Source organism: Cynara cardunculus, assembly GCF_001531365.2.
Source record: "Cynara cardunculus var. scolymus isolate 2C chromosome LG 6, CcrdV1, whole genome shotgun sequence".
Lineage (NCBI taxonomy): Eukaryota > Viridiplantae > Streptophyta > Magnoliopsida > Asterales > Asteraceae > Cynara > Cynara cardunculus.
The window spans coordinates 15,623,331-15,650,304 of record NC_037533.1 but is presented as its reverse complement, the minus strand read 5'-3'; the positions used below and the strand labels follow the sequence as shown (position 1 = coordinate 15,650,304).

The 26,974-nt window shown below is 33.1% G+C and overlaps 2 protein-coding genes across 2 annotated transcripts; both read right to left on the bottom strand.

Annotated features, from left to right (window-relative positions):
• Window positions 1–20: 20 nt before the first annotated feature.
• On the bottom strand, window positions 21–9,475 carry LOC112514563 (methyltransferase-like protein 25). The gene is made up of 12 exons (XM_025121095.1): window positions 9,296–9,475; window positions 9,117–9,212; window positions 8,332–8,415; window positions 8,046–8,120; window positions 4,541–4,621; window positions 2,236–2,375; window positions 1,723–1,956; window positions 1,300–1,474; window positions 690–773; window positions 496–622; window positions 298–428; window positions 21–223 (listed from the first exon to the last, which is right to left on the bottom strand). Exons 1-12 carry the CDS (start codon window positions 9,425–9,427, stop codon window positions 38–40), a joined length of 1,545 nt encoding a protein of 514 aa, XP_024976863.1. The 5' UTR covers window positions 9,428–9,475; the 3' UTR covers window positions 21–37.
• A 4,927-nt stretch (window positions 9,476–14,402) lies between these two features.
• LOC112514045 lies at window positions 14,403–15,546 on the bottom strand. Its single transcript, XM_025120344.1, has one exon. The coding sequence runs from the start codon at window positions 15,488–15,490 to the stop codon at window positions 14,534–14,536; it is 957 nt and encodes a 318-aa protein (XP_024976112.1). The 5' UTR covers window positions 15,491–15,546; the 3' UTR covers window positions 14,403–14,533.
• Window positions 15,547–26,974: the final 11,428 nt, after the last annotated feature.

The following is a 26,974-nucleotide window of genomic DNA, read 5'->3' as shown; positions in this document are numbered from 1 at the left end:
ATTATTAAATAATTGCTACATGAGTTAAAAATACAAATTAATGAAAGCTCTTCTTAGCAATGAGAGCCATATTCCTGGGGGAGATGGTTGGATCAAATATGGGTACCATGGTTGCACCTTCCACCCCTTCCTCCTGCAACAACAACAATCGATCAAGCAGAATCAATGTTTCCAATACAGGCCCCAATGCTGCTCTCAGTGACCAATATGCCCCTATCACCTCCTGCATATTTACATCCATACACTTGTTATTATTAAATTATATACAGAATTAATTGAGAGGGAAAAAGAACCTACAGTAAATGGTTCAGCTTCCTTCCAGATCCCATTAAAATCAACATTCTCCCATTCCTTTACATTCAGACGATGCAATCCTGACTTGCAGAATTTCTCAAACAGTGAACATCTATCACCATCGTCGCCTCCTGCTGCATTGCAACCGTAACACATTTTAATTTAATAATCAACTATTCTCATATCTAATAAACTACCTACCCAAACTCTCTACTGGAAGGACTGGATGTGTAGTCATCGCCCTCTGTTGTTTGCGCCGCAAAGCCTTCCCTTGTCGCCCTGTCCTAGGACTTTTGCTCAGAGTCTCTGGAAAATATCTCCAAAGCACCTACAACAACTCACTCACATTATATAATATGTCAACTGCGCACAGGAAGATGCAAGTAAGTCTATACCATTTGGAAGGCAGCACGGAAAGCATGCAACTCAAAATTATGAATACCACCAACTTTCTCCAGACCTCTCCATCTATCTGCACTCTAGTATGAAACAATTCAATCAACTGGAATATCCCATAGGCACCACACATCATCCCCTCAATAAAGTTCTAGCCTCAAGTGCATATGTAGCAAGAGCTTGATTGTATCCAACAATAGTTAAATATATATATAGGTCGAATGAGCCTTGCAGCTAAAGCAAACAAAGCACAATACGCAAGTCATCTAAGAAAATATATAACCAGGTTTAATAAACTTAGAATTCATCGCATCTGATACCATGAAACAATTAGAACTCAGAAGCTTCAATTCTACTGACTAATAAGGAATCAGATAAATTCTATCAAGTAACCGGATATACATAAGTATAGGTTGTCTTGCCAAAGCAAGCTATGCCCAATGGGGAAGAATTTTACGGCTAATATAACTAGGATTCACAGGCCTAAACCTAATATAATTCTTGCTTCTAACGACAAAGTACAAACAGAAAACCTTCAAATTCAACAATATTTACAACCCAATCCTTTAGTATGAACGTTATTGAGAAAATGCTAGGATTTTTAGATACCTGACAAGCAAGATCACGTGAACTTCTTGAGAGATGTATGCCAGTGGATTTAACACCTCTGCTGATAGGAAAACCACACACAGCATCATCTTCTCCACCTTCATTCTCTGATAGCAAGTTATAACAACAGCCAATGCTAACTACTGCTTTGACTTGTTCACTCTCCAAAAATGTCCTTCACGAAATAAAATCAAAACAGTGTTACAAAGTGGCGGGCAGAAAATGTTTGCAAGCCAACTACTGCATTCACTACAAGAATCTCAACTGGAATTTGGCATGAAGAAACCATTTTATAATCATTCCAGTAGATTGTCAGGTGGAAGTACTACTCTTGCAACTGTTTTCAATACCATATATCCCTCAAGGCCGAATGTGTAATGATGCCTCAGCACAGACAGATGAATACCAAACTCGTAGCCTTACCTGAGCAATGTTACAGACAGATCCCCACAAGCATGAAGACCAGTGAGAAGCAAGGAACACGAATCATTTGTAGGCGATGATTGGCTCTGACAACGTTTATCAATGCTGGTACCTTGTTGGATCAAACTAGGCTCAGCATCTTTTGAGTTAAGCAAAGTCTTCAACATGTCTGAGGAGAGGACACTGCAAGTGACTGTCTTGGGCATGGTCGAGCTCGAGTCTTTTCCTCCTAAACTAAAAAAGTTGTATATGATTAAGGAGTGCATTTGAATTGTGTTTATGTTGGACATTCAAACAGGTGGAGGTAAACTCCAGGTCCTTAGGACAATATGATTTTGATTACTATCTTCTCTTTTAACCAAGTTGTATTCCCACAGTCATACTACCTGCGAGAGTAGGAGAGCCAACATGTTGACAGCATAAAAGTGGAACAATAGATTTCATGCACAAGTCCCTGAAGCACTGTACCAATAAAGATTAGTCCACCAAAATTTATCATCTCATAATATATACCTCGATTTACGCATCCTGGAATCATAATGTTTCTTAATTCGCTCTGCACGTGCATGAGTGATCCTTCCATGATGAGAAGAGGCATCAATTGCAATTACAGACAGCTGGTACTCAAAAGAGAGTACTTGTGCAAGATAACCCTACACAAATTCAAGTCAGACTGATGTCAAATACATGCATGAATATAGATCTTAACATAATTTTTGATTAATAGAGAACAAAAAGGATGTTTTACTTCAAAGAGAAAACCAACTGTAAAATCTAGAGATGAACAAATGTAGCTTGGTCACTTAGGACCAGGCCTAGTCTCAGTTTTTTTGAGTCCCAATCCCATTTTCCAAAAACAGGCTTGATCTAGGCTAGGTGGTCCTAACCAGTAACCAGGCCCAATTTTCTTCTTAATTAATTTGTATAATATTTATTACTTTAGGACTAACATGTTAACTTATGGGTAATATTTAACATTTTGAGCTAACAAATTTGTGTAACATTTTGTGCTAATAATTTAACATTTCAAATTAATTCAACAACTATTACACATTTTAGATTTTGCAATACACCTAAAAGTATTTTTCTTATTGTTAAATATTCAAAGAAGCTAAAATGCATAAGAAAATAATTAACAAATTTTAAAATGATAAACAAAACAAGTCGATCCAAAAATAGCCTAATGCCTGGTCTTTAGTTTGTCTCACAATTTGTGGGCTTGGTCCTAAACAGGCTCAGTATTGGTCCTAACTGCGCTCTGGCTCGCACTCGGTATTTGACCAGGCTTCGGGCCTAATTGGGCTTGTGTAAAAATTTCAAAACCAAAACAAAGCCATTAGGCTTAACAGGGCCTGGAACTGATCCTGTTGAGCTCAAGCTTTTCAGGCCCAATCTCAAGTTGGGACCAATCTTAGGCCCTAGGCCCATTTGTGCATCTCTTAGTAAGAATCAGTAATTTTATTATATGTAGGATCAAATCTTATTATCCTCGTAGTGTTGTACAGGAATAATTCACGTAAACAGGCCTTTCTAATCAAGGACATTCACATCCATCACACAGGATGACTGAATTCTTTAAGAGTTTAAAAAGCATATGCATTTTTTATAGGGTTACCATTCAGAAACAAGATCTCCATAATGTATTTTCCATCACACAATTCTACGAGCAACCGTCAGAAATCAAGAGTTCCTTGATCATAGAAACTGCGGCAGTTGAGAAATCGCAACCTTCCAAATTATACAACTGGATAAATCAATTTGACCGCTTAAAGTTTGCTTTCGAAATACATTAATTCGACCTATTAGCCTTTGGTATCACGAATTGAGTATTAGGATAATCCAATGATTATGCTGATTTTAAAGGTAGGATCGAGTTCCTTATATACACCCAGATTCCACGTTTTACATATTTATATTGAGAGATCGACGGATATGGGAAGTTAGGGGGCTATAATGTAACTCCACAGCAGTTACAAGTTACAACCACTTATGGATAAGATTGAAAGGGGTCAGTAACTGAGTCAGAAGGCTCAGAAGCTCCGAGTCAGAAGCCTTCTCAACCAGAAGCATCTGATGCATACTTGGTCTCTAAATTACTAAGTTTAAAAACCAACTCAAGAAGGATACCAACCTGCTAAATTTCATTCAGAACGTCCAAAAACTTAAAATTGCTAAGCAAACTCCTCCCATAAACCCAGTTCAGCGAGACCACCGCCAGGGGCGCTGCCCCTAGGACCCCGTAAAGGGGCAGCGACACCCACCTTATGGCGATCTAAGAGACAACATCTGTGAGTGCACTTCGCACCACCTAACTCACATTATGTATGCCTTTTCACCTAGTAGATCTCTTGTAGGTCACAATCACACCAAAATAGCTTGATGACACTAAAATCACCAGCATTCCTCCCCCATTTTAGTGTAATCCTTTGATCCACAACAAAAATTCAAACATATAAAACCAAATAAATGCATAGATGAAAATGTCACGAAGATTGGATCTCCATATTAATTTATTACACATTCCAAATATTGGAGAATCATGGTGTCCTTAGGATTGAACCCGTCAACCCATTTGAATGCATGAAGATAATAGCTTGTAGATTGCAAATATGTATGCCTTTTCACCTAGTTGGCCTCTTGTAGATTGCAATCACACAAAAATAGCTTGAGGACACTAAAATCACCAATAGGCAACAGCAACTACTTCTCTTAGCTTGCATGCATTTAAAATTTAGGTTTCATATTACTCAACATGACACTTAAAATCACTGAATAGCCGACTTCTTCAATGAAACAATGATGAAAGGACGAGGTTTACCTGGCCTGCGCCTACATCAACTACTGTATTAGTTTCAACATCTCTTGCTACTGAACTAACAACGGCCGCAAGAGCTTCTATCTGTACATACAAAGTAACTGAGAGAATAACTTTCAAGGTTTAAATATTAATCATCCATAGAAATTAAAGAAAAAGAATCTCTAATATTCATATTCCAACTGCTTCACTTGTGTTAGGTAATTATTTTCCATCAACCATTCAGTTATAATCATCTCTTTAATCTTAAAATTGGAGAAGCTTATTGTAACACCCAGGCCAACCGGACCAGATATTGTCCGCTTTGTCCACACACCTAGACTCACGGTTCTAAAAAGCGTATGATAGAAGAGGTATCCGATATAAGGCAACTTCCATTCCCCCTCCCCAGCCAATGTTGGATCTTATAATCCACCCCCCTTGGAAGCCCAGCATCCTCGCTCGCACACTAGTCCCGTTCCCGACTCTGATACCATATGCAATGAATTGCTAAAAGGTCCAAAATGAAATCTACAACGGAAATGGTATCTCCAAACAACATAATGAATCGATAAAAAGGTCTAAAATTAAATCAAACAACTTAGTTTCAACATAAACTTAACTTAAGGTCTCTAAAGATAAAAATCAAATCTCAAACAAACAATGACTCCTAAAATATTAATCTACTTCAAGACTAAAATTAACTTCAAATAAATATAAGTTCTCAAAAGCAGGTGGTCCTCTCTTCATAATAGGTAGATACCTGTCGGAAGAAAAACACAGCGTGAGACAAATGCCCAGTATGGATTATGAATACAAAATAAGTCAAGCATAACATAAATAAAAAGATCAATTGAAGATAAGGTTTCAAAGCTTCTCCAATACCGTTACCCTGAACCCTAAAGTAATCAAAGAATTTCAGGCTGAAACAACAACGGATTAGCTTAGACATACCGAGCTTCCTACACAGAGCCAATCATAACACAAGATATCCCAAACAAATCATAATAAATTGGATTCTCGACTCCAAGAGTATCCAAAATCAGTGGCATGTATGGCACTACATTGCACACTGATAACAAAAGAGTCGATCCATACGCCTCCTGAATAAAATCATCCATCACACCAAGGCCAGCTCTCATCAAAGCACACAAAATTCGGAAAGGAGACACCATGGACTAATCACACTACCACGGATAGTGTCACACTACTGGCGCTACAATGACATGCCTGTAGTACCCCTACAGGTGGTTAACTCAGTATTCCTATTCTCCAAACTACCTAAAAGGGGTTTTATGTGTGTGCATGGATGAATATAAAACCAACCTCAACTCCAGGTATATTCACCATGCATCAAGATCTTATATAATCATAAGATAAAAAACGTAATTCGCTACATAATAAGTAAACGAAGCAAATCAAATCAAAGCTCTCAGTTATCAAGGTTTTGAACAACTAGAAATTATTATTACGAGAAAAATTCGAGAATCGAAAAAGCTAGTACCCCAAGATTCAACAATCATATAATTACAACCAAAACAATATAATTATAATTCTCTATTGCTACCATATAACTTAAATGAACCTATAATTACAACCAAAACAATATAATTATAATTCTCTATTGCTACCATATAACTTAAATGAACCTATCCTAGGTTCATTTAAGTTATATCGTAGCAATAGAGAGTTATAATTATATTGTTTTGGTTGTAATAATTATATGATTGTTGATCTTGGGGCACTAGCTTCATTGGAAGCACCTAGGAGGAGTGTTTTAGCGGTTTTTTATACTTTCGGATATCGTGCCAGGTTCGGATCTCCGTACTTCTACCAGCGACACTCTATTCGATTATATTTGTTATCTTGTGACATTTGTTATATACCATTCGTCTCAATCGCTTTGTTGGTTGATATATGGTATTTCAATTCTCGAATTATTCTCGTAATAATAATTTGTTGTTTAAAACCTTGATAATTGAGAGCTTTGATTCAATTTGCTTCCATGTCACTAATTACGTTTTTAATCTTCTGATTTTATAAGATCTTGATGCATGGTGAATATACCCGGAGTTGAGGTTGGTTTTATTCATCCATGCACACACATAAAACCCCTTTTAGATAGTTTGGAGGATCGTAATACCGAGTTAACCACCTATACGGGTACTACAGGCATGTCATAGTGGTGTCAATGGCGTGACACTATCCATTGCAATGTGATTAGTCCATGGCGTCTCCTTCTGTATTTTGTGTGCTCTGATGAGAGTTAGCCACGGTGTGATGGATGATTTTTATTCCGAAGCCATATGGGTCGGCCCTAGGATTTTGGAGCTTCGTTACCTGTGTCCAATGTAGTGCCATACATGCCACTGATTTTGGATACACTTGGAGTCACGAATCCAGTGTATTATGATTTGTTTGGGATATCTTGTGTTATGATTTGCTCCGTGTAGGAAGCTCGGTATGTATAAACTAACCCCTTGTTTCAACCTGAAATTCTTTGATTACTCTAGAGTTCACGGTAACGGTATTGGAGAAGCTTTGAAACCTTATCTTCAATTGATTTTTTAATTATGTATTGGTTGAGTTATTGTATTCATAATACGTAGTGAGAATTTGCTCACGCTATGTTTTGCTTCCGACAGGTATCTAGCTAAGGGGAATTCATGGGCATTATGAAGAGAGGACCACCTGCTTTCGAGGACTTCTATTTATTTGAAGTTAATTTTAATCTTGAAGTAGATTAATATTTTAGGAGTCTTTTTTTGTTTTGAGATTTGATTTTTATCTTTGGAGACCTTAAGTTAAGTTTGTGTTGAAACTAAGTTGTTTGATTTAATTTTTTAGACCTTTTTAGCGATTCATTATGTTGTTTGGAGATCTCATTTCCACTGTAGATTTGGGGTGTGTTACAATTACGCTATTGTAAGATCCCACATTGAATGGAGAGGGGAACTAAGGTTGCCTTATAAGGGACTGGATACCTCCTCTACCAGACGCGTTTTAAGAACGTGAGTCCAAGTCTAGACAAAGAGAAAGATTGGCATGGGATGTTACACTTATCATAGTATATTGCATTGCAATCCACTTTCAAGCATGATTCTAACATATTCCAGGAAGAAAGCATACACATGACTAGTTAATAACGTCATCAATGTTAAAGAAAACTTACAAGGGCCCAACCAGCAGTTTTCAAATTCGCTTGTGATCTCTAAAAATGTGTCTATATGGGCAACCAATTAGATATTGATAACTAATATGACACCAAAAATACTTCTATTCTACAATACATGCATCATCTTAACATATGTGAGTTGAAAATATGTATTATGAAAGAAGAAAGAAGGGGAACAATAAAATAAAAAGATAAACTAAGGTTCTTGAAGTTTTTGATGAATTGAGAACAATAATCAATGCTCGAAAAATAAGCATAAGCTCTTGGAATGGAAGGATTGACGCTATTGACAACTAGGACATGAGAAACTACAAGCATGAAGGAAAAGAAAAATGAAATGTATTTACGACTTACTTCATGTCTTTTCTTCTGATTCATCCCCTGGGTTATAACATTATTAAGCAAAGCCACCTGCATATTCGGTAACAGCTGCAAGGAAAAGATTACATTACCATTTCTTACAATCTAAACTCACCTTTCCAACCCCAAAAATATAAGATCCCCACTTCTCAACAGTGTAAACAGATTTCGATTTAGAGGAAAATTGTAATACTAATAGATCAACAACATAACTACCACAGCGCCTAGAATCTTGTAATATCATAGTATGGTTTTATTATCTGCATAATCAAAACAATACCTTCTCCAAATCTGCCTGCTCACGAGGAAATGCGAGAGAGCTCGTGGTCGTGATGAACTTCTTCAATGAAGAAGGCCAGTGGTCCTGGCAGTAGATGCAAGAAATGAGCATTTATAAATGCCAATACTGGAGTTCTTAGTCATAATTGAGCTTAAACAAAACTCAGCTGTCATAATTGGTTAGGTCATTTTAACTTTTAAGATAATGCAAACATTGCATTAAAAGGAAGCAATCAAGTACAACTTTATGCATTGCATATATCAGATAAGGCATGAAAAAATAAGAGATCAATAAAAGGTGCTCCTACCATTGTGACTCTCCATGGCAACAGCTATGGTGGGATACTGGGATAGTTGATATTCTCTAGTTTCCTAAATAACTTATTAAGATAAGCATGAGTTTTAATGCATATTTGTTTGCATCCATCTAGAATGTCACTATTCTCGTACAAGAGGTTTTAAAATGTTCACTTGTGAAGAATAACGGGGCATAGACCAGATTTCTCCTCTTAGTTCAGTAAAATTGGTAAAATTTTCAAGGGGGTTGCATGACACCGTTAGCTTATGCATTATGGAGATTTAAGTTGATAGAGGCAACATAATCCAAACTCACATTGTTTGCATTATCACACCTAATCGATCTCAAGTAAACCACAATTACACGAAAATAGATTGATGACACTAAAATCACCAACAGGCATGACAATAATTCGTTTGGTTTGACTTGGTTTGGTTACTTGTGACAGAATGTAATTTACACATTTGGCATTCAAAGTAAGTGCAGACCTTGAAAAAGCCAGAAGGAATCTGAATGAGATGGTCGACGGGTTCGTTCCGCAAGCAATCAATCCATTCTTTATCGACAGCTTCCCACAGTCTATCCTGTAGTGTTAAGACAAAATACATTTAGAACAGGTAAATTTGTGAATAAAATATTGGAGTTAAGGGTTAAGATGTTTGATTACTGTGAAGAAATTGACGACATGGGATTCCCAGAAGAAGGTATAAGGATGGATGAAATCAATAATGGCGTGAATCCATTCTAGGGTTTCAGTAGCAGTGGCGCATGAGTAGTTGCAATCTCCATAGGACGGCATCGTCAGGAGGAGACGGAGATTGGAGAGACCACCCCGCCTAATGCCCACTGGTTCGGGGGTCCGACCGGAATGGAAAATCGGGTATCCGTTTATAAAAATGAAAGGAAAAAAAACGATTTTTTAATGTTTAAACAAAAAAAATAAACCTCAATTTTCCAAAAAAAAAAACATATAATGATATTACCAAACCATATTTAATTAATTCATCATAATTTTAAAAGTATATAATCTTTAAGAAAAAAAAAATATAATTAAATTATATATTAAAATTTACACAAATAATCAATTTATTAAAATGATTCCCTTTTTAGTCATCTTAGAAAATCTTTTCCTAAAATATCCAAAAAAAAAACTTTACATATAAAAGATATTTTTTACATAAAATTTATTTTCAGATTAAAAAAAAAGAAAATAATTTAAAAATGAGATTTTAAGCAAAAAAATCTAGACTTTAGATGTAGTCTAACGTTATCCTTAACCGGATAATCATAAGGGTTGTGTTGGGTATGACACGAATTGTGTATAAGTCGTACACATGTAATATAGGATTTGTTCCTTTCAAGTTAAGAGATGGGCCCCACACGATGACATCGTTTGGTTCACATGGTTGTAGACTGGTGGATTAATTAGAACTAATAGCATCTATCTGGATCAAATATGTTGGGATCGAGAAACATAATATTTGAATTATAAAGGGTTGTGATAGATCTATGCCTTAAGTTCAAAACAAAATATCGTGAAGCAAAAGGATAAAGAATGGTATTACCATATGATTGCTTGAATCAGTCAGATTGCTCGAAGGAAAAACATATTTACATAGCCTTAGGGACGCTGACGTGTTACTAGACTCTTACCATCGTTTTATGTTATTATGTATCGTGTGCAAGTGGGGGAATGTAAGTTATTATATGCCTACGACACGTGTCACATAAAGATACTGATGAGGAATATGTAAACCTATAGGGTTACACACAAAGAATACGTTTGCTTCCATTTGATTTAACCCGAGAAAAGTCATGTTTGACATGTAAATAATTATTCTTGAATAATAATTATAAAATATGTGTTAAAACATAATTATAATCATTATAGGGTATTATCTGTAAGTATGTATAATTATATTAAAGTTTAAGATAATTATATAATTATTACAGATAATCAACCAAACCTTATCTGAGTTGTGGTCTATCTGAGATACTTGTCAATATAAATAGGGTGATAGGGCAAACCAACTTGGTGATTCCATTCTCCGAACTTGATTATCAGTCTAACCACGCATATTTAGAATTAGGGTTCTTTTAGGCTAGCACCCGGGGAGGATCTACGTGTGTTCGTGTGTGGATCAACTGTAGAAGAAACCCCGTTCGGGTTTTAAGTGTTGCGTCAGATTAAATTTAAAAATATTCAATATTTGGCTCATTTTAAACGTATTAACGAGACGATTAATGGTGTAATTTAAAAAAAAATATGTATTTTAGTTAATATATGATTATGTGTATTAATATAATAAAGATGTAAAATAAAAAAAACAAGGAATATAAGATAAAAATAACTAATTATAAAGATGTAAGATGTGATAAAAAATTAATAAATTAAAAACTTTATGCAGAAAAAGGATTTTCTGCTTAAAGTCCTCATTTTTTTTTTGTGTAAACTCATTTTTTAAATCATTTTTATTTTTTTCCCTTAAAATAAACTTTGCATAGAAAATCTCTTTTATGCGTAAAGTTTTTTTGTAAACTTCGGTTATTTAAGGAAAACGTTTTCTAAGATGGTTAAAAAGTGAAATCACTTCAATGAATTAGCTATTTGGATAAATTTCCCTAAAATATATATATATATATAGCAGGTATCGTGAAGTAACGAGTAGTACCATCCTAGCCTCAAATCCGTTTCACGTATGAAAAGCAATATTTGTCTGCAACCCGTTACCTAGGGCTGTAAACGGGTAGAGTTGGTCGGGTTGACGACATAACAACCAAACTCATTTTTTTGTGATTTGAAAAATCTCAACCTAAAACGTGTGAGTTTGGGTTAGTCGAGTTGACACTTTGATACATCATTTTGCATTTTACAATTTAGTTAAGCGATTGTGTTTAAACAAATCAAATCAAAATAAGAACACATAAATAATGCTAACAGACTAAAAGAAGAAGGTTGAATGTTCATGCTAAAAAAGTAAAAATACAGTTAAAATTGTGATATAATATTAAATATAGCTGATTAAGACGATCACCTGATAAATTGAAAAATCTATATCCTGTTAAGAGTGGATTTCATTGATAGATAATCATTTTCATTAACTAAACCCCTTAAATCAAGGAAAATATATTCAACAATCTAAATAAAAAATTCCAACTTATTACTTCATTCGATTTTTGTGCTACATGCACATATGAATGAATCACCATATTCCTCATCTTTTGATTTTTGCGTTGCATGCTAATATGAACGGATCATCGTATCCATCGTCTTTCGATTTCTGGGTTGCAAGCACATGTGAATAAATCACCATATATATCCTCTTTTAATTTCTAGGTTGCATGCATATGTGAATGAATTGTCGTGTACACCCTCATTCATTTTTCTGGGTTGAATGCACTTGTGAAATGAATCACCACCACATTCATTTTTTTTTCAATTTCTAGGTTATATGCACATGTGAATGAATCAACATATTCAAAATCCTTCCGTTTTCTGAATTGAACGCACATTTGAATCATATATCATATTCAATGTTTTTCAGTTTTTGGAGTGCATAAACATTCGAATGATTGTTTCCTATAAAACAGAGTAAAGAGAAAGACATAGATATAAAAGTGAATCCGTGAATTCCCTCCACAATGATCAATCCATCTAAAAGACTTGAATAAAATTATATATATATATATATATATATATAAGTCTCATGCCCACTATAATATACTTTTTCTCTTTTTATGTCTCTCACGTCCATTTCTTTCAACGACTCGAGGAACCTCAAATGGTTGATAAAAAAAAGTCATCTTCAAATCATTAACTTCAAATGGTTAAGTCATCTTCGAGTTCTTTTAAGACAACCATTGAAAATGCTCTAAAATACAATTATTTTTCTAATATAAATAATAAATAAAAATACTTTATGAATGAAAAATTCAGACAAAGCTTATTCATAAGTTAAAGGGTCTTTATGAAAACAATGATTAATTAATGAAAGGCTTTGCACATTTTACCATACATTGTTTGAATTGAATTTAATTTAATAAATAAATAAAAATCACTTAAATCTACAAAGTGCACAGAAAAATTGTAATATAATAAGAAAAAACCAGTCTCATTTGACGTGATCATTTACGTATCAGATATTAAATTGATAAGAACTGATATTTCATTTGACGTGGAGTCATCTCATCATTTTTGTTGTTTTTTAGCCAATGCACATTTATACATATCAAAGACGTCCACATCATTTATATATACTCAAATATATTCTCCAATTTATCATCTCAACACCAACGTGGGATGACCAAAACCAGACTAAAATTCAAGAATTTAAAATACTCAAATCAAGCATCAAATTTTTAGAAAGTTAAAATGAAACGTATTTCTTTAGTGGTTAATTTGTATATGTTAATATCGATATACTTTTTCAAAATTTTATGATGTCTTTAAATTTATTTTTATGAAGATATATATCACGGCATTACGCGAGTACCCTTCTAGTAATATTAATAGGTTTATGTTATGAAGAGTTTAAGATGTACTACTAATAATTTTGTTTTTAAATTTATTTTTCTTTCTATCAATGTAAGATAATCAACTCAATACTACAATTGAATATTTGAGAGTTGTTTTGAACAAAAAATATGGTGGCTAAATGTTATAATTCAACCAATGAGGGATGAGCATTAACACCACAATCCAAGAATTGAGAAATTCTGTAACCTAATTATACCATATCAATTATTTGTACAAACCGTACAAATCTCATTCAACCAATCATAATTTTTCATTTTGTTCATTTTTTTTGTAATTATGAGAGGTTGATTAATCATTTTTATTGTGGATGGTGTTAATCATGAATATTATCATCTTCATTATTTTAATTTTAGAGAAATACATGAAACAGTTTCATTAAAATTTAATTAAGTATTATATGAAACAATTTCATAACCATATATGAAACAACTTCAAAAAAAAGTATTATATGAAACAATTTCAAAAGATTAAACAATTTTATGAAATTTTTTCATAAGATTAAACAATGAAATCGATGGATGAAAGTGGTTTGCACGGTTTGTACAAATTGGGTGGTTTGCATTTAATCGCTCCTCCCTCTCCCTATGATTGATATAGATAACCACTAGAAGTTCCAAATTTTGGATGTACACAAAAACATGAAATTACAAACACTAATCATCCATGTCTATATTTACTCGATAACCTAGACTTAGAGGCTGATTACCCAAAAATTTACCCGATAACTGTTTACCTATAGGAGTCAACATTATAATTTACCTTGATGCGTAAGATTTTAGTATATCAAAACGTGTCGATTGCAACAATTTACCGGGTAAGCACTTACGTGAGTAAAGTCGTCATCTTCACTTTACCGGGTAAGACTCTACATCCTTCCCATTGCTCTTACCCGGTAAGATTCTTGGCTCTCGTCATGTTCATCTAATAAAAAAATTTATCCGGTAAACACTTACCAAACAAGCGTTTAATAAACGACTCCTTAATTTGTTTACATACAAAACAAACAAACAAACAAAAGAAAGGGAAGGAGAAAAAGGGGAAAGGAGATAAAGATAACATGTTTAGTGGGTGTTTTATTCAAGAAAATATGAAAAATGTTAAAATATGAGGAGATGACATGTCAAATCCGAATCCGTTTTGTGATATTCAGATCAAGTGACGCAGATCTTTTTTGGAGATAACATACTACTACTGTTGCTCCATATCATGTCATGTTGAGAATAAGATCAAGGAGATGGCAGCCAGGATGAATTCAATTTACATACCAAATCAAGCTTTAAACTAACATCAGATTTAGATTCAAATTCAGATTCAGACATATCTACATTCAAGCAAAATGCAACAACAATGACAAATTAACTACCAACCTCACCCCAAGCTCGTTTTACTCTTCCGGCTTCCTCCTCCGTTGCTGCCAGCTTCCCGCTTCTGATTCTGGTTCTGAGCCTGAGGTGACGAGAACAACGGAAGCCCGAATACACCTCCTGACTTTCTCACCGAACAAACCGGAACGTTTAGAACTCGATTCACTCTGACATTACCTGAATACGATCTCTCCATCCCCCTGTGTTTCAATCCGTTCAAACTGCTCGGACTGCTTGAACTCCTCTCCAAACTATGGAAAACGATTTTCCCCGATGAATTCATTCGAGGACTGTCAATACGGAGCGACGCCTCCGCTGGACACCTTCTTCCATCATTCGATGACGCTGTTCTTACTTTCACCATTCTCATCCTCGGAGGATTCACCACCTTCCCTGTCGCGGGCCTTTCGGAATCAAGAGAGACACGAGGAAGTTCGTCCGGATCGTGACTGGAAGAAGATGAAGAAAGAGAGAGACGTGAGGCGGGTTCGTTATCCGTATCCTTAAGCAACGGAAGGTTATCGTTTGGAGATTTCGAGCCTCGTTGAAGAAATGGTTTGATAGATTTGGTGGCACCATTGGCATTGTCATCCGGTTTGGCAATGTTGTTGTTGTTGTTTTGATAAAGTTTCCTAAAACTGAGAAGCTGCTTCCATCTACTGGAACACCTGGGCGCCTTGGGAGAGTACAAAAAAGGATCAGCAACAGAGACTCTCCGACGAGGCTTAGAAGGAACTGTGGTGGCAGGTTGGTGGGGTAGTTGCAGCGGAATGAGTTTACCGTCAGAAAAGAGCTGGTCGGCGGGAAGCATGATAACCGGATCTTCAAGTCTGAACTCAAAGTCAAGGTCTGGATCTGGTAGATCTGAGAGGTTATCTTGGTGAGGCATTGAGATGCAGGAGTAGTCCAAGAAGTTGTCCGGCGAGAAGCCGATATTATTTATGCAAGCGGAAGCCGCCATAAGTCGGAGAGAGATCCGAATCTACCACCGGCGACTGGTAAAAGAGAGAGAGAGAGAGAGAGAGAGAGAGAGTAAGTGCTGCTAGGGTTTGGTTGAGGAAGAAGGGGAGATGGAATGGAATCATATTTAACAGTGGAATCGAGTCAAAACAAAATCTCTGCCATAAACTCCAAAATAGCTTTCAAATAATTTTTTTTAATTAAATTATTAGAATTTGAATCTTTTTTGTACTTTTCACCATCATTTTAAATTTACTTTTTAACTCCTAGAGATTTGTGGATTAAACCAATTAATCATTAAATAATGGTTTAATTTTTATTTTCTTAATTAAACTTTTTTCTTTACTTAGAAGGGTTCTTGCGCAATACAGCTAGATACATTATGATTTTAATATTTTATCTTATTCTGTCTTCGTCGATGTTATAATACGATTTTATGTGGTACCGAAAAAAAGGATAATGTATTTATTTTTTTGAATAAAATATAAATTTGAAGGTATCATAAAATTTTGAAAAAAATATATATCGATTTTTATATCAAATTAAATATTTACAAGTTCTTTTTTTTTGTGTAATTTTTTTAATTCTCTTTTTTAATTTAATTTAGATTTAATAACGAATTCATTTATTTTTAGTTTAATAATATAGTTCTTTTATAAAGATAATATTTAGTATTTTGAATTCAATGATTATCCTAAATATATTTTAGATTTTTTATATTTAAAATAAGATACTTATCCAGAATTTGATTATGTTTATCTGTAGTTAGTTACACAAATTCAAACATAGAGCTTTAATAAGTTGTACATACGAAAAATTTACTTTTAATCTTGAACTTTAACTAATATACATCAATAAACAGTACATAATGCTTTAAAAGTTGTTTTTAAGAGATTAGATCAGATGCTTTATAATATAGTATAGATTATATTAGGTGTATGACACGCTAGAATTTTGATGTTCACACAGTGAGCACGAAGTCTCTACAGTGACGGTGCAAGTGCACGATGATATTATGATTGTTTGCAAGTAGTGATGGCCAAACCGGCCCGGCTCGGGATCGGTAAGGACTGCTTATAGGATTTGGGGTGTTTCGCGGAACCGGGACCGGTTATGGACCGACACGGCCCTATTTTTCAAAAATGTAGCTTTTTTTTAATAAAAATGTAGCTGTTATTTTTCAAAAAACTAGCCCCTTTTTTTGTATTTTTTGCTTTATAAACACTATAAGTGTATTGGTTGAGGGATTTACATACCAAGTTCTTGATTCGCAAAAAACGTAAAAAAAAACTTTCACAATTATCGGTTTCTTGCTATATTTTGTAAGACAATGTAATTTTAATTATAATAAAACACATTTTTAAAGTGTATTTGAGTGACCCAATTACAAATTTTATTATGTATTAAAAATATATATAATGAAAAAAATAAAAATAAAAAAATTATTTTTTAATGACAGGGACCGGCGGCCCATAACCGGTTACAATAAAGCTTAACCGGGCGCAATTTTTTCGAACGGGACTGGGACCGGTTATGGCCGGTTATGAGAAATCTTAGGACCGGTTGGGACTGGCCCGGCCCAGGACCGGTTGCAAGTAATAAAGTAGTAAAATACCGATATCGTTTCCACATGGACTAAACTACTGAGATTCACGAACTTCTTGATCGCATTTAGGTTTGTGAATAAAAGTTGGATTTTGTTTATAAAAAGCTTTAAATGATGAAATAAACGAAATAGACTTACAAAATAAAAGGTGGACATGGGTGTAATTATTCCTTAAGATAAAAACACAATATAATGGTTAGAAACTTATAAGTCGTTTATAAAAATTTCAATCTCTAGAAAGTGAAAATTTACAAATGGTCCCCATAAAGTTTCACAAAGTTCTTACGCTCACCACTTCGAAACTTGTCGATTTAGCTAAAAAGAAGAAGAAATAAAATTCATATCCAAATCTCTTTTTAATAAGAATAACAATCGCTTAATTATTAGCTAAATACATACAAAATTTGTGTCTCCACGTAATTATCAAAGCCTCTCTCGAGTTCTTTGTGCATCACTTAAGCCGTATTTCGAATCTGTCCATCTATGGGTTTAAGATCTAATATTAACACTTCAAAGTGATTGGTTTATCCGCGTCAAGTTTAAGTCTAGTCTTAAGTGACCAAGTTACGAAGTGGTAAAGAGTAAAAACACTCAAAGATTGTATAAAAATCCTAAGTTAAACTCACATCCACACTCATACGGGTAAATTAGCTTATACTATATATGAAAAACATAATATAAGACAAGAAATAAAACTTAAATACGACTTTCATTAATATAGAACAAAAGTCTGCTGCCCACAGTGGTGATACTGTGGGCAACAGATTACAATTAATAAGATAGTTACATGCTAAATTTTAAGAGACGAAGAGAAAAACTTCAGCTGATAATTCTTCTAAGAGATGATCTTCAAAGTGAACCTTAATGCCTCTTTATATAGGAGAGGAATGGATAAAGATAACTCATTTATCCAAAGAAAATTAAACACAAATAAACCTTGTGGCAAAGACCATTGAACAACCACTTAAAATAATACAAAAATATAACTTTACAAGCAACTCCAGCTGTATCATATCTTTGAACAAGATTTTCAAGCAAACAACCTCCACAAAGTAGAAGACTAACAAAAATTCGTGAACTTCCCACTGTGGGCAGTTGCCAGTTGCCAGAAAGTATAGTTTTTCAGAATAAAATTTCTTTCTTTGTGTTTCATCATTATTTTTAAAAAATTTAGAATAAAATGAGGGAAACAAAGAAATTGGATATTTAATAGATGCAAAAATGGAGGATATAAATAATAAATAACTCTAAAAAGTGAGAGTTGTCAGTGTATTTTGGTCATTTTATTTTTTTTAAAGAAAACAAAAAATAAATTAATATTAAATAAAAAAAAGTTTGGAAAAATTAAATCCTCAATTATTTTTTTGAATGAAAAAAATATTAAATTTTCTTATTTTGAATGATTAAGTACATGAACTATTTTATTGAATAAAAAAATCATTAAATTTTCTCATTTTAAATAATCAAGTCTCTAAACATTTATTTTGAATAAATAAATCATCAAACTTCTAAAATTTGTTACCTACGTCTTTTTTTTAAAACTACTTTTAACTGGGTAGGAAAGTGTTAAAGTACAAAACAAATATGAATCAGTTTTACCATTTTCAAGCTCTACGTCATTGAAACCCTTCGCAAATAACGGTATCACTCTCTCTTGCCACTCCATGTTGCCTAATATTGTTTGTTCTCCATGTCATTTACGACGTTGTTGGCCCTGTTATTGATTTTTGTCTTTTTGTTATATTTTTTAACCATCAAAAGAATGAGAATTAAAAAATAACCGATTATATTTTGCTTTTTTAGGTTAAAATGATGTAAGGAACTAATTTTTTAAAACTTTGTTGCTTTAATTTATTGGAAAAAAAATGTTCAAAGACTTAATCATTGAAAATGAGAAAGTTTAATGGTTTTTTTTTCATACAAGAAATAGCTTAGGAATTTAATCATTCAAAAATATAGTTCAGGGACTAAATCATTCAAAATATGATTGTTTATTGGGTTTTTGTGAACTTTTCCTTATAAATAAGGTAAATTACATTCTTGGTCCCTATGGTTTGTTGGTTTTCTCTATTATGGTCCCTCAAACGTGTTTATTACGCTGGTCGTTCCTATGGTATGCAAAAACGCACGCTTTGAGTCCCTCCATCTAATAGAACTGTTAACCCAATTAATTCAAGGGTCATTTTCGCCTTTTGTTTTCTTCTTTTGTCTTTATTCTATTTTGTTTTATTATATTATATTATTATATACTATTCCATATATATATATATGTATGTATGAATAAAACACACAAGCCCTCATTCCTTTCCATTAACACCACTGTTGGCTAACCTTCGACACCACCTCTGACTACCTCAATTTATTTACTCTCTCTCCATCTCTATTCTCTTGGATACATACAACCCACAATCATATTCCCCATCCCCATTGTGAAACCATATGTGGCCTCCTTTTATCTACCTTTGTTTTAGGCAAGCTCACAACATAAGCAATATGAAACACCACCCCACCTCCATCTTCGGCTAACCCTTCCCCACCACCAAATCCACCTCCATATCTGTTCTCGTACCCACATAAAACCACAATTATCTCTTTCGTTCCCTCCCAACCTTCCATCTCGTTTATCTATCCTTGAACCCACCTCCCTACCCTGTCCCTATTGTGAAACAATTTCAACCGACCCCTACCATGAAACCTGTCTAGCACTCTCTGAGACTCCGATGATCTCCCCTATAAAATAAAACCCATCCCAACCACAAGGGTGGTGCTTGATTGGTTTGAGCTTGGCTCCATATGTCAAAAGTACCAGGAGGTCCCACGTTCAAATCCAAGGAGAAATAAAAATCCCCTTGTGGCCACGGCGGTTCAAATGCGATGACTCTGGGCTACCTGCAAAACAAGTGGTCGCTCTAAGATTACTCGGCTCGCATAGCGAGTTGGATATCCAGGTTAATAAAAAAAAAAAACTCATCCTTTCTGTTGGCCATGTAATTAAAACCCACCTATTTTGAGGGACAGATTTTGCAATCTTTTGTATTCATACTTCGTTGTCCCATTTTGTCCTGCAAAATAAAACCCATTCCTTCTCCCACTTTGTTCTTGTGTTCGTTTTCATACACATCAAAAGGAGATACAAAGAGAAGGGAAAAAAACTGCAGGTAGAGGATGGCTCTCAATGGGGAGGGGTGGCTAAACTGTGGGTATTAGGCGTCGATGGAAGAAGAGGGTGAAGGGAGGAAAGGGGAGGGCAGAAGAGAAGGTGGGGGAGGGAAGAGGAGGTCGGCGGAAGGTGGGTGGGGGAGAAATCCCTAGGTTTAGCTCTCTATGTATCTATACATGTAACAAGATATATTATTTTATTATATGCAATATGTATCTTTAACTTTTAATATGAAAAAGACAAAAGAGGTGTAAAAGGACAAAGTATCCCTATACTTAACTCAGCTAACAAATTCCGTTAGTACGAGAGACTTGGAGCATGCATTTTTGCATACCGCAGGTACCAAGAATATAATAAACGTGTTTTAGGGATTTTAGTCAAACAAACCTCAAACCACAGGGACCGAGAATGTAATTTACTCATTTAAATATTATATATAACAAAACCCTCTTCCCTAATACATTCATGTTCACCACCATTGTTGTTCATTTGCTAAACTAGAGATATTTGTGGAAAAGGAGTGGTGGGTGTGAGAGAGAGGAAGAGCATCAAAGAAGTTGTATGAAAAGAATGTTTACCAAATCAAATTTCAAATCTCCAACATCTCATTTATTGTTGGTTCCATATTTTGCAACTAAACAAACAACTACCATCAAATAATTATTTTTATTGACCTGGATATCCAACCCGCTATGTGAACCAACTAATCACATGACGACCATCTGCTTTATGGGTAGCTTGAAGTTACCGCATTTGAACCTCCATGGCCACAAGAACCCACCAAGAATATACGGGGAGGAGGAGACAGTAAGGAAGAGGACCCATTATATATTTATTTATTTTCTTATAAGAAAATGTACAACTGTGCTCTTTTATTGTTATTTTATCTACTAATATAATCGGACTTATAAAAGTAACACCATGCTTACCTTAGAACTTGACTTAGAGGGTTGTTTATTCGGTTTTCCATCAAGTTTTGTATGGATAACTGTGTGTATACATTGAAAAGATTTTTGTTTAAAATGTTTTTTCATAGATGTAAAAAACATTTTATTTTGACTGAGATAGACAACTTTGGAAAACACTTGACTTCCTGCTTAAAATCTCCCCCCCTTATAAACTTATTAAATAAGTCATTTTTTATTTCGTTAAGCCAATAGCAAATAATTATATTTAGCTGAACGAATAAGTTGCGAGTTTCGTTGAACTAATTAAGCTATACCATTAGGAAGGAAACCCCCACACCCAACCCTCTAATGTGTCGTGAAGGGTGCAATTGGAATTCACAAAATTAATAATTAATAATTAAATTAAATATTTTATTGTAACTAATAATTAAAAATTTATTAAGTATGAAATAGAAGAAGTATAATTTTAATATTTATATAAGTTATAAAAACATTTTTAAAATTATTATATTCGTTTTTTTGATGACTAAATAAATATTATAAAAATAAATGATAAAACCAATAATAATTTTAAATAATTAATAAATAATGAATATGATTAATAATTAACATTAGTTTGATTATATTTAAGAATTTATAATAATTAATAACAAACACAGTAATAAATAGAAGAAAGGGGAGAAAAATACTAAAGGTTTTATAGGGGTGCGTATTGGACGGGTCGGACAGGTTTGGGAGAGTAAATAGGAAAACTCAATCGGATTTTGAATATGGGAATCAAATACTGATTATTGGTTTTCGGATTTAGAATTGCTTCGGGTTTAGGTTTGGTAAAACCCAAAAAAAAGAATTCAAGAAAGTTGGAAACAAATATTTGTATTTTTTTTTTGTAAAAAATATATGTATATATAATTAAAATAAATAAATAACAATGAAATTAAAGTTTGGACTCAAAAAAAAAAAAGTTAAGACATGGGTGAAAAATGAAAATTTGGTCGAAATTCATAAGTTAGTGGGGGCGATTGTAATTTGTTGTTAGTTGAAGGATCTTGTCAGTTTAGTGCACGACCAAAACATAAGAACATGTTTTATAACATGGTAAAAACCGAACTTGAAAGGGATATATCAAGAGTTGTACTTTGAAGCCTCTTATTGGCTCCCTTGGTCAACGAATAATCCAAAAAAAAAAAAAAAAATTCATTTTCACATAGCCTTTTTATCATGCTACAACTTTTGTTCAAAAAGTCTTTGATTCTGCCCAAAAACGGAGCTCAAATGCTCACTCGGGATTGTAGTTTTTTGACGATTTGAGATATTATACTCCGCCAAACTCCAAAGTTTTATATGCTTAGCTTCGATTTTCAATCTTGTGTCTCAAATTTCAGTTTAGGATGTCTGATTTTGAGTTCTTTTCGATTTTTCGAGTGATTTATAAACCAGAACTTTATATGTGAAATCGGCCTTGTAAAGGCGCTGCCGGAAAATTTTGTTACAGGGTTGTTTCTGGCGAGTTAGACGACGTACAAGTTACAACTCCCTTCATTTGGGTTTTATGGTGCAGGTGGACCTCTTCTTTTCCTTTTAATTAGTTAACCCACTCATTTGGGCTTTTTAATATCTATATCTATAGTGATTTTATACTACATTTTAGAGCAAAGTCTAAAAAAATGGTGCTTATGAGTTGAGTTAATCGGGTTGAAAACATTTAAATAACTCAATCCAATGCTAGCGGTTTTGGAAAATCTTAACCTAACCCAACCCAAACAAAAGTGCAACCCAACCCAACTCGTATGGGTTGATCGGATTGATACTTTGGTATATTAAAAAATTCTTCTAATCTTGAATATGTTATTTCTCTACTTATAATTTTTTTTCATCATCAACCATTTGATACAACTTATCCATATCTCTTACATATATCACTTCTAGTTAATTTTCTCAATTTACACGTATATGTTCACAGTTACTGAACATATATATGAATGAGTTATATAGAGATATGAATAGATTGAAAATATGTGTATATGAAAAACATACATGATAGTGTAGTTGTCTAATGTATATATTAATATAAATTCAACACTCATATTAAATCCAAGAAATAAAAGGATATCGAGTTCATCGGGTTGGGTTGAGTTCAAATAATAGTAACCAAATATCAACTCAATACATACGGTTTGACAATTTTACAACTCGATTAGACATCGGGTTGAGTTATTTCACATTGGGTTTGGTTCGGTTATTTCACATTGGGTTGGTCGGATTTTTGAGCACCCCTAGTCTTAAATACAAATCTTTAAGCACATAGTACTGTTCTTTAAAGTCTGAATTTAAAAGATCTCTTAATCACAACTCACAAAGCATAATGTACAAGCTTTTGATGCAAGAGTTTTAAACCCAACTAGGAGGTTTCAGACGCTCTTCCCATCACAGTCTTCTATACACCTTCTTCAACTTTTACTTTCTCAATTCAAATTCAAAATGATTGTATTTCTTTGTCTAGTCAAGAATTTCAAGTTTTGTAATGAGTTATAGGTAGATAGATTCAGAAATCCAATACGTGTGCAATTATTTTTTCATTCGATATTGCTAATATACCATATTAACCTTTAACTTTAAATATTAGTTGACTTGCAAAATAACTACACAAACTCATGATTCAAGACCAAACTAATGTTTCAGAATTGCGATTTACCCGCGCTGAATCGTGCTGGTACACCACTAGTATATATATTCGTGTGTGTTTTTTTCTGGATTTAATCAACTTATTTCAAGAAAACTAAATCCAATAATTATGTTATTAATTAATTTCTAATCTCACTAATATGTTAGGACAAATTCATTATTTACTTAATATATTAATTTATTTAAGAAATTAATTTTTATGTATTAATCCTTATTATTATTTTTTTGAAAATCATTGGATTTATTTATGAATTTTATATATTAATTTAGATTATTGTCTAATTAATATATTGGATTAGTATTCTCTAATTTTGTTCATTAAATTATTTAATTGTAAATATTTAATTACGAGTTAACTCGTCATTTTTGACTTTGAGTTAGCAATTTAATACGACATTTTAACTTGAAGATATGTAACTGTTAAGTTATTTATTTACGTAATAAAAAATTTAAAATCATTGAGTTTAAGGTGTTTTTTTAAGATTTATACATTGACGAGACACTTTAAGTCGGAACAGACAGTTTCTATAATTATAATCCGACGTAAGTAACAATATTAAGCATAGTTGATTATAGTAGACCGTGAGTTAACTTTTGGAGAAATTAGTCATTGGTGGACTATTTGACTTTATAAATTGTAGGTTACCTGTCAGTGACTTTCACTAAGCAACCTACATCGTCAGATGAGTTTTCATGAGACTTTCATAAAGATGCATATCGAAGTACAAATTTATTTTAACATGATATGAATCGTTGATAATGTGTACGTATGCATGATATTCTAGTTACATATGTGTTACAATATATATAACATGTATGTTATTTTTGTGATCAGTTGTATGTTATGTTTTTAATCAGTTTTCGAATAACTCTAGCATGCTATTTCATATGAAAGTTTCATGATTAATTTTAAATGGTAGGCATTCGACCAGTAAGTCACGACGAATATAAGACACGACTCGAACAAATGGATGATCAATTAAGACAAACATATCAATCCAAGACGTGTTTCTGATTAATTACATGACCCATACATGACTGTAAGGGTGCTCAAAAACCCGATCAACTCAATCCAACGTGAAATAACTCAACCCGAAGTCTAATCGAGTTGTAAAATTATCAAACCATAAGAATTGGGTTGATATTGAATTACTATGATTTGAATCCAACTCAACCCGATGAACCCAATATTCTTTTATTTATTGGATTTAATATGATTGTTGAATTTCTATTAACATATATACATTAGAGAATTACATTATCACGTACCTTCTTCATATACACAAAATTTCAATCTATTCACATCTATATATAACTCATTCGTATATGTCTTCAGGAACTATGAACATATATATCTAAATTGAGAAAATTAAATGAATGTGATATACCTAAGAAGTATCGATAAGTTGTATCAAATGGTTGATGATGAAAAAAAAATTACGAGTAGAAAAATAACGTATTTAATGTTAGAAGAATATTTTAATGTACCAAAGTATCAACCCGACTAACCGTACGGTTTGGGTTGGGTTGCACTTTGGTTTGGATTAAGTTAAACTAAGATTTTTCAAACTGCAAACATTGAATTGGATCGTTCAAATATCTTCAACCCGATCAACCTAATCCATGAACATCCTTGCCTGACTGAACATGAGACTTCTTTTCTTTCAGTGTTATAAGTTTTTAGAAAGGTAAGTGTGAGGAATAATTTATTAAAACAAATAGATGAATATAATTAAGAAAATAATGGCCTTTTGCTTTTGCTTGGACACCAAGTATATCTATGCCATGGTGGCCTCCTCATAAAGTCATAATTATAAATATTATAAATTAATAATAAGATGGTTGAATCTTTCAACTATCCAATACTAAACAAACCAAGCATATATAAGGGTACGTTCAAATGAAAACCGTGCATTTTTAAGAAACTGGGTAAACCAATTTCGATCAATAGAAAAATTCTATTTTTTTCTAATTAAAATTAATCAATAAGGGTATTTCAGTCATTTACAATATTTTCTATTAAATATGGAAGTTATTAATAAATCTTAATTAAGGAAACGTAATAAATGAAATTGTATAAATGGTAACATTTAAATATTTAATTATATTATAATATAAAAAATTTGAATTTCATATATTGTAATTTTTAAGAATCAGCAAACGGGTCTTGATGAAACAATTGAAGTGTATAATGAAATCATCAAACTGTAGATAAACAAAAAAAAAAAATACATAAATGAAACATGTTTCATGAACGTGAAACTGGTTCATGTTGCAAATAAATTATGTGAACCGAAACATTTTTCATGGTGAACCCGTTGCATTGATTGTGTAGTTGATCTATTTAGTTGGTGAAGAGGAAAATGAAACCGGTGCATTTTGTATTTGATGCGTCATGAACTAAGTGCATGATGAAACGAGGAAATGATTTTAATATGCTACAGAATCTTGAAGATTGTAACCTGCTCCAGAATCTTGAAGACTATAAGGCTTAAAGGAATGAATCCATCAAATCAGTGGTGAAATAAGAAAATTATTGTACATGAAATAGGTTTCATGAAAGTGAAACTGGTTCATGGCGTTCTTGAGCATGACTAGTGAAACGGTTGCATAATGTATTTGGTTCGTCATGAAATAATTGAATGATGAAACAGTTGCATAATGTATTTGGTTCGTCATGAAATAATTGAATGATGAAACGGTACATGAAAAAACTGTTCCAGAATCTTGAAGATTGTAATATGTTTTAGAATCTTTAAGATTGCAAGGCTTAAATGAATTAATGCATCAAACCAGGAATGAAAGAAAGAAAATAATTTTGCATGAAAAAAGATTCATGAAAGTAAACTAATCTTAGAAGAAAATAATTTTACATGAAAAAAGATTCATAAAAGATCGAGTAAGATGTTACCAAATATTAAATTTTGTTTACCATTTATGCCTTTACTGTTGAAATAAAATAAAATTTTAATATATATTTTTATTTAATTTCCTAAAATAAAGTAAACTAATTTTGGCCATTGATCAAGAAAATGGATGGATAAGATTGGTTTACACGGTTTATACAAATGGGGCCGGTTTTTATTTGAACGTTCCTCTCTCTCTCTCTCTCTCTCTCTCTATATA

Coding starts and splice junctions, on each gene's coding strand:
- LOC112514563 (XM_025121095.1), bottom strand. CDS start 9,427: ATGCCGTCCTATGGAGATTGCAACTACTCATGCGCCACTGCTACTGAA. Junction 1,475..1,722: donor CTGTCTGTAACATTGCTCAG/GTAAGGCTACGA, acceptor TATTTCGTGAAG/GACATTTTTGGAGAGTGAAC. Junction 429..495: donor CCTTCCAGTAGAGAGTTTGG/GTAGGTAGTTTA, acceptor GTTGCAATGCAG/CAGGAGGCGACGATGGTGAT.
- LOC112514045 (XM_025120344.1), bottom strand. CDS start 15,490: ATGGCGGCTTCCGCTTGCATAAATAATATCGGCTTCTCGCCGGACAAC.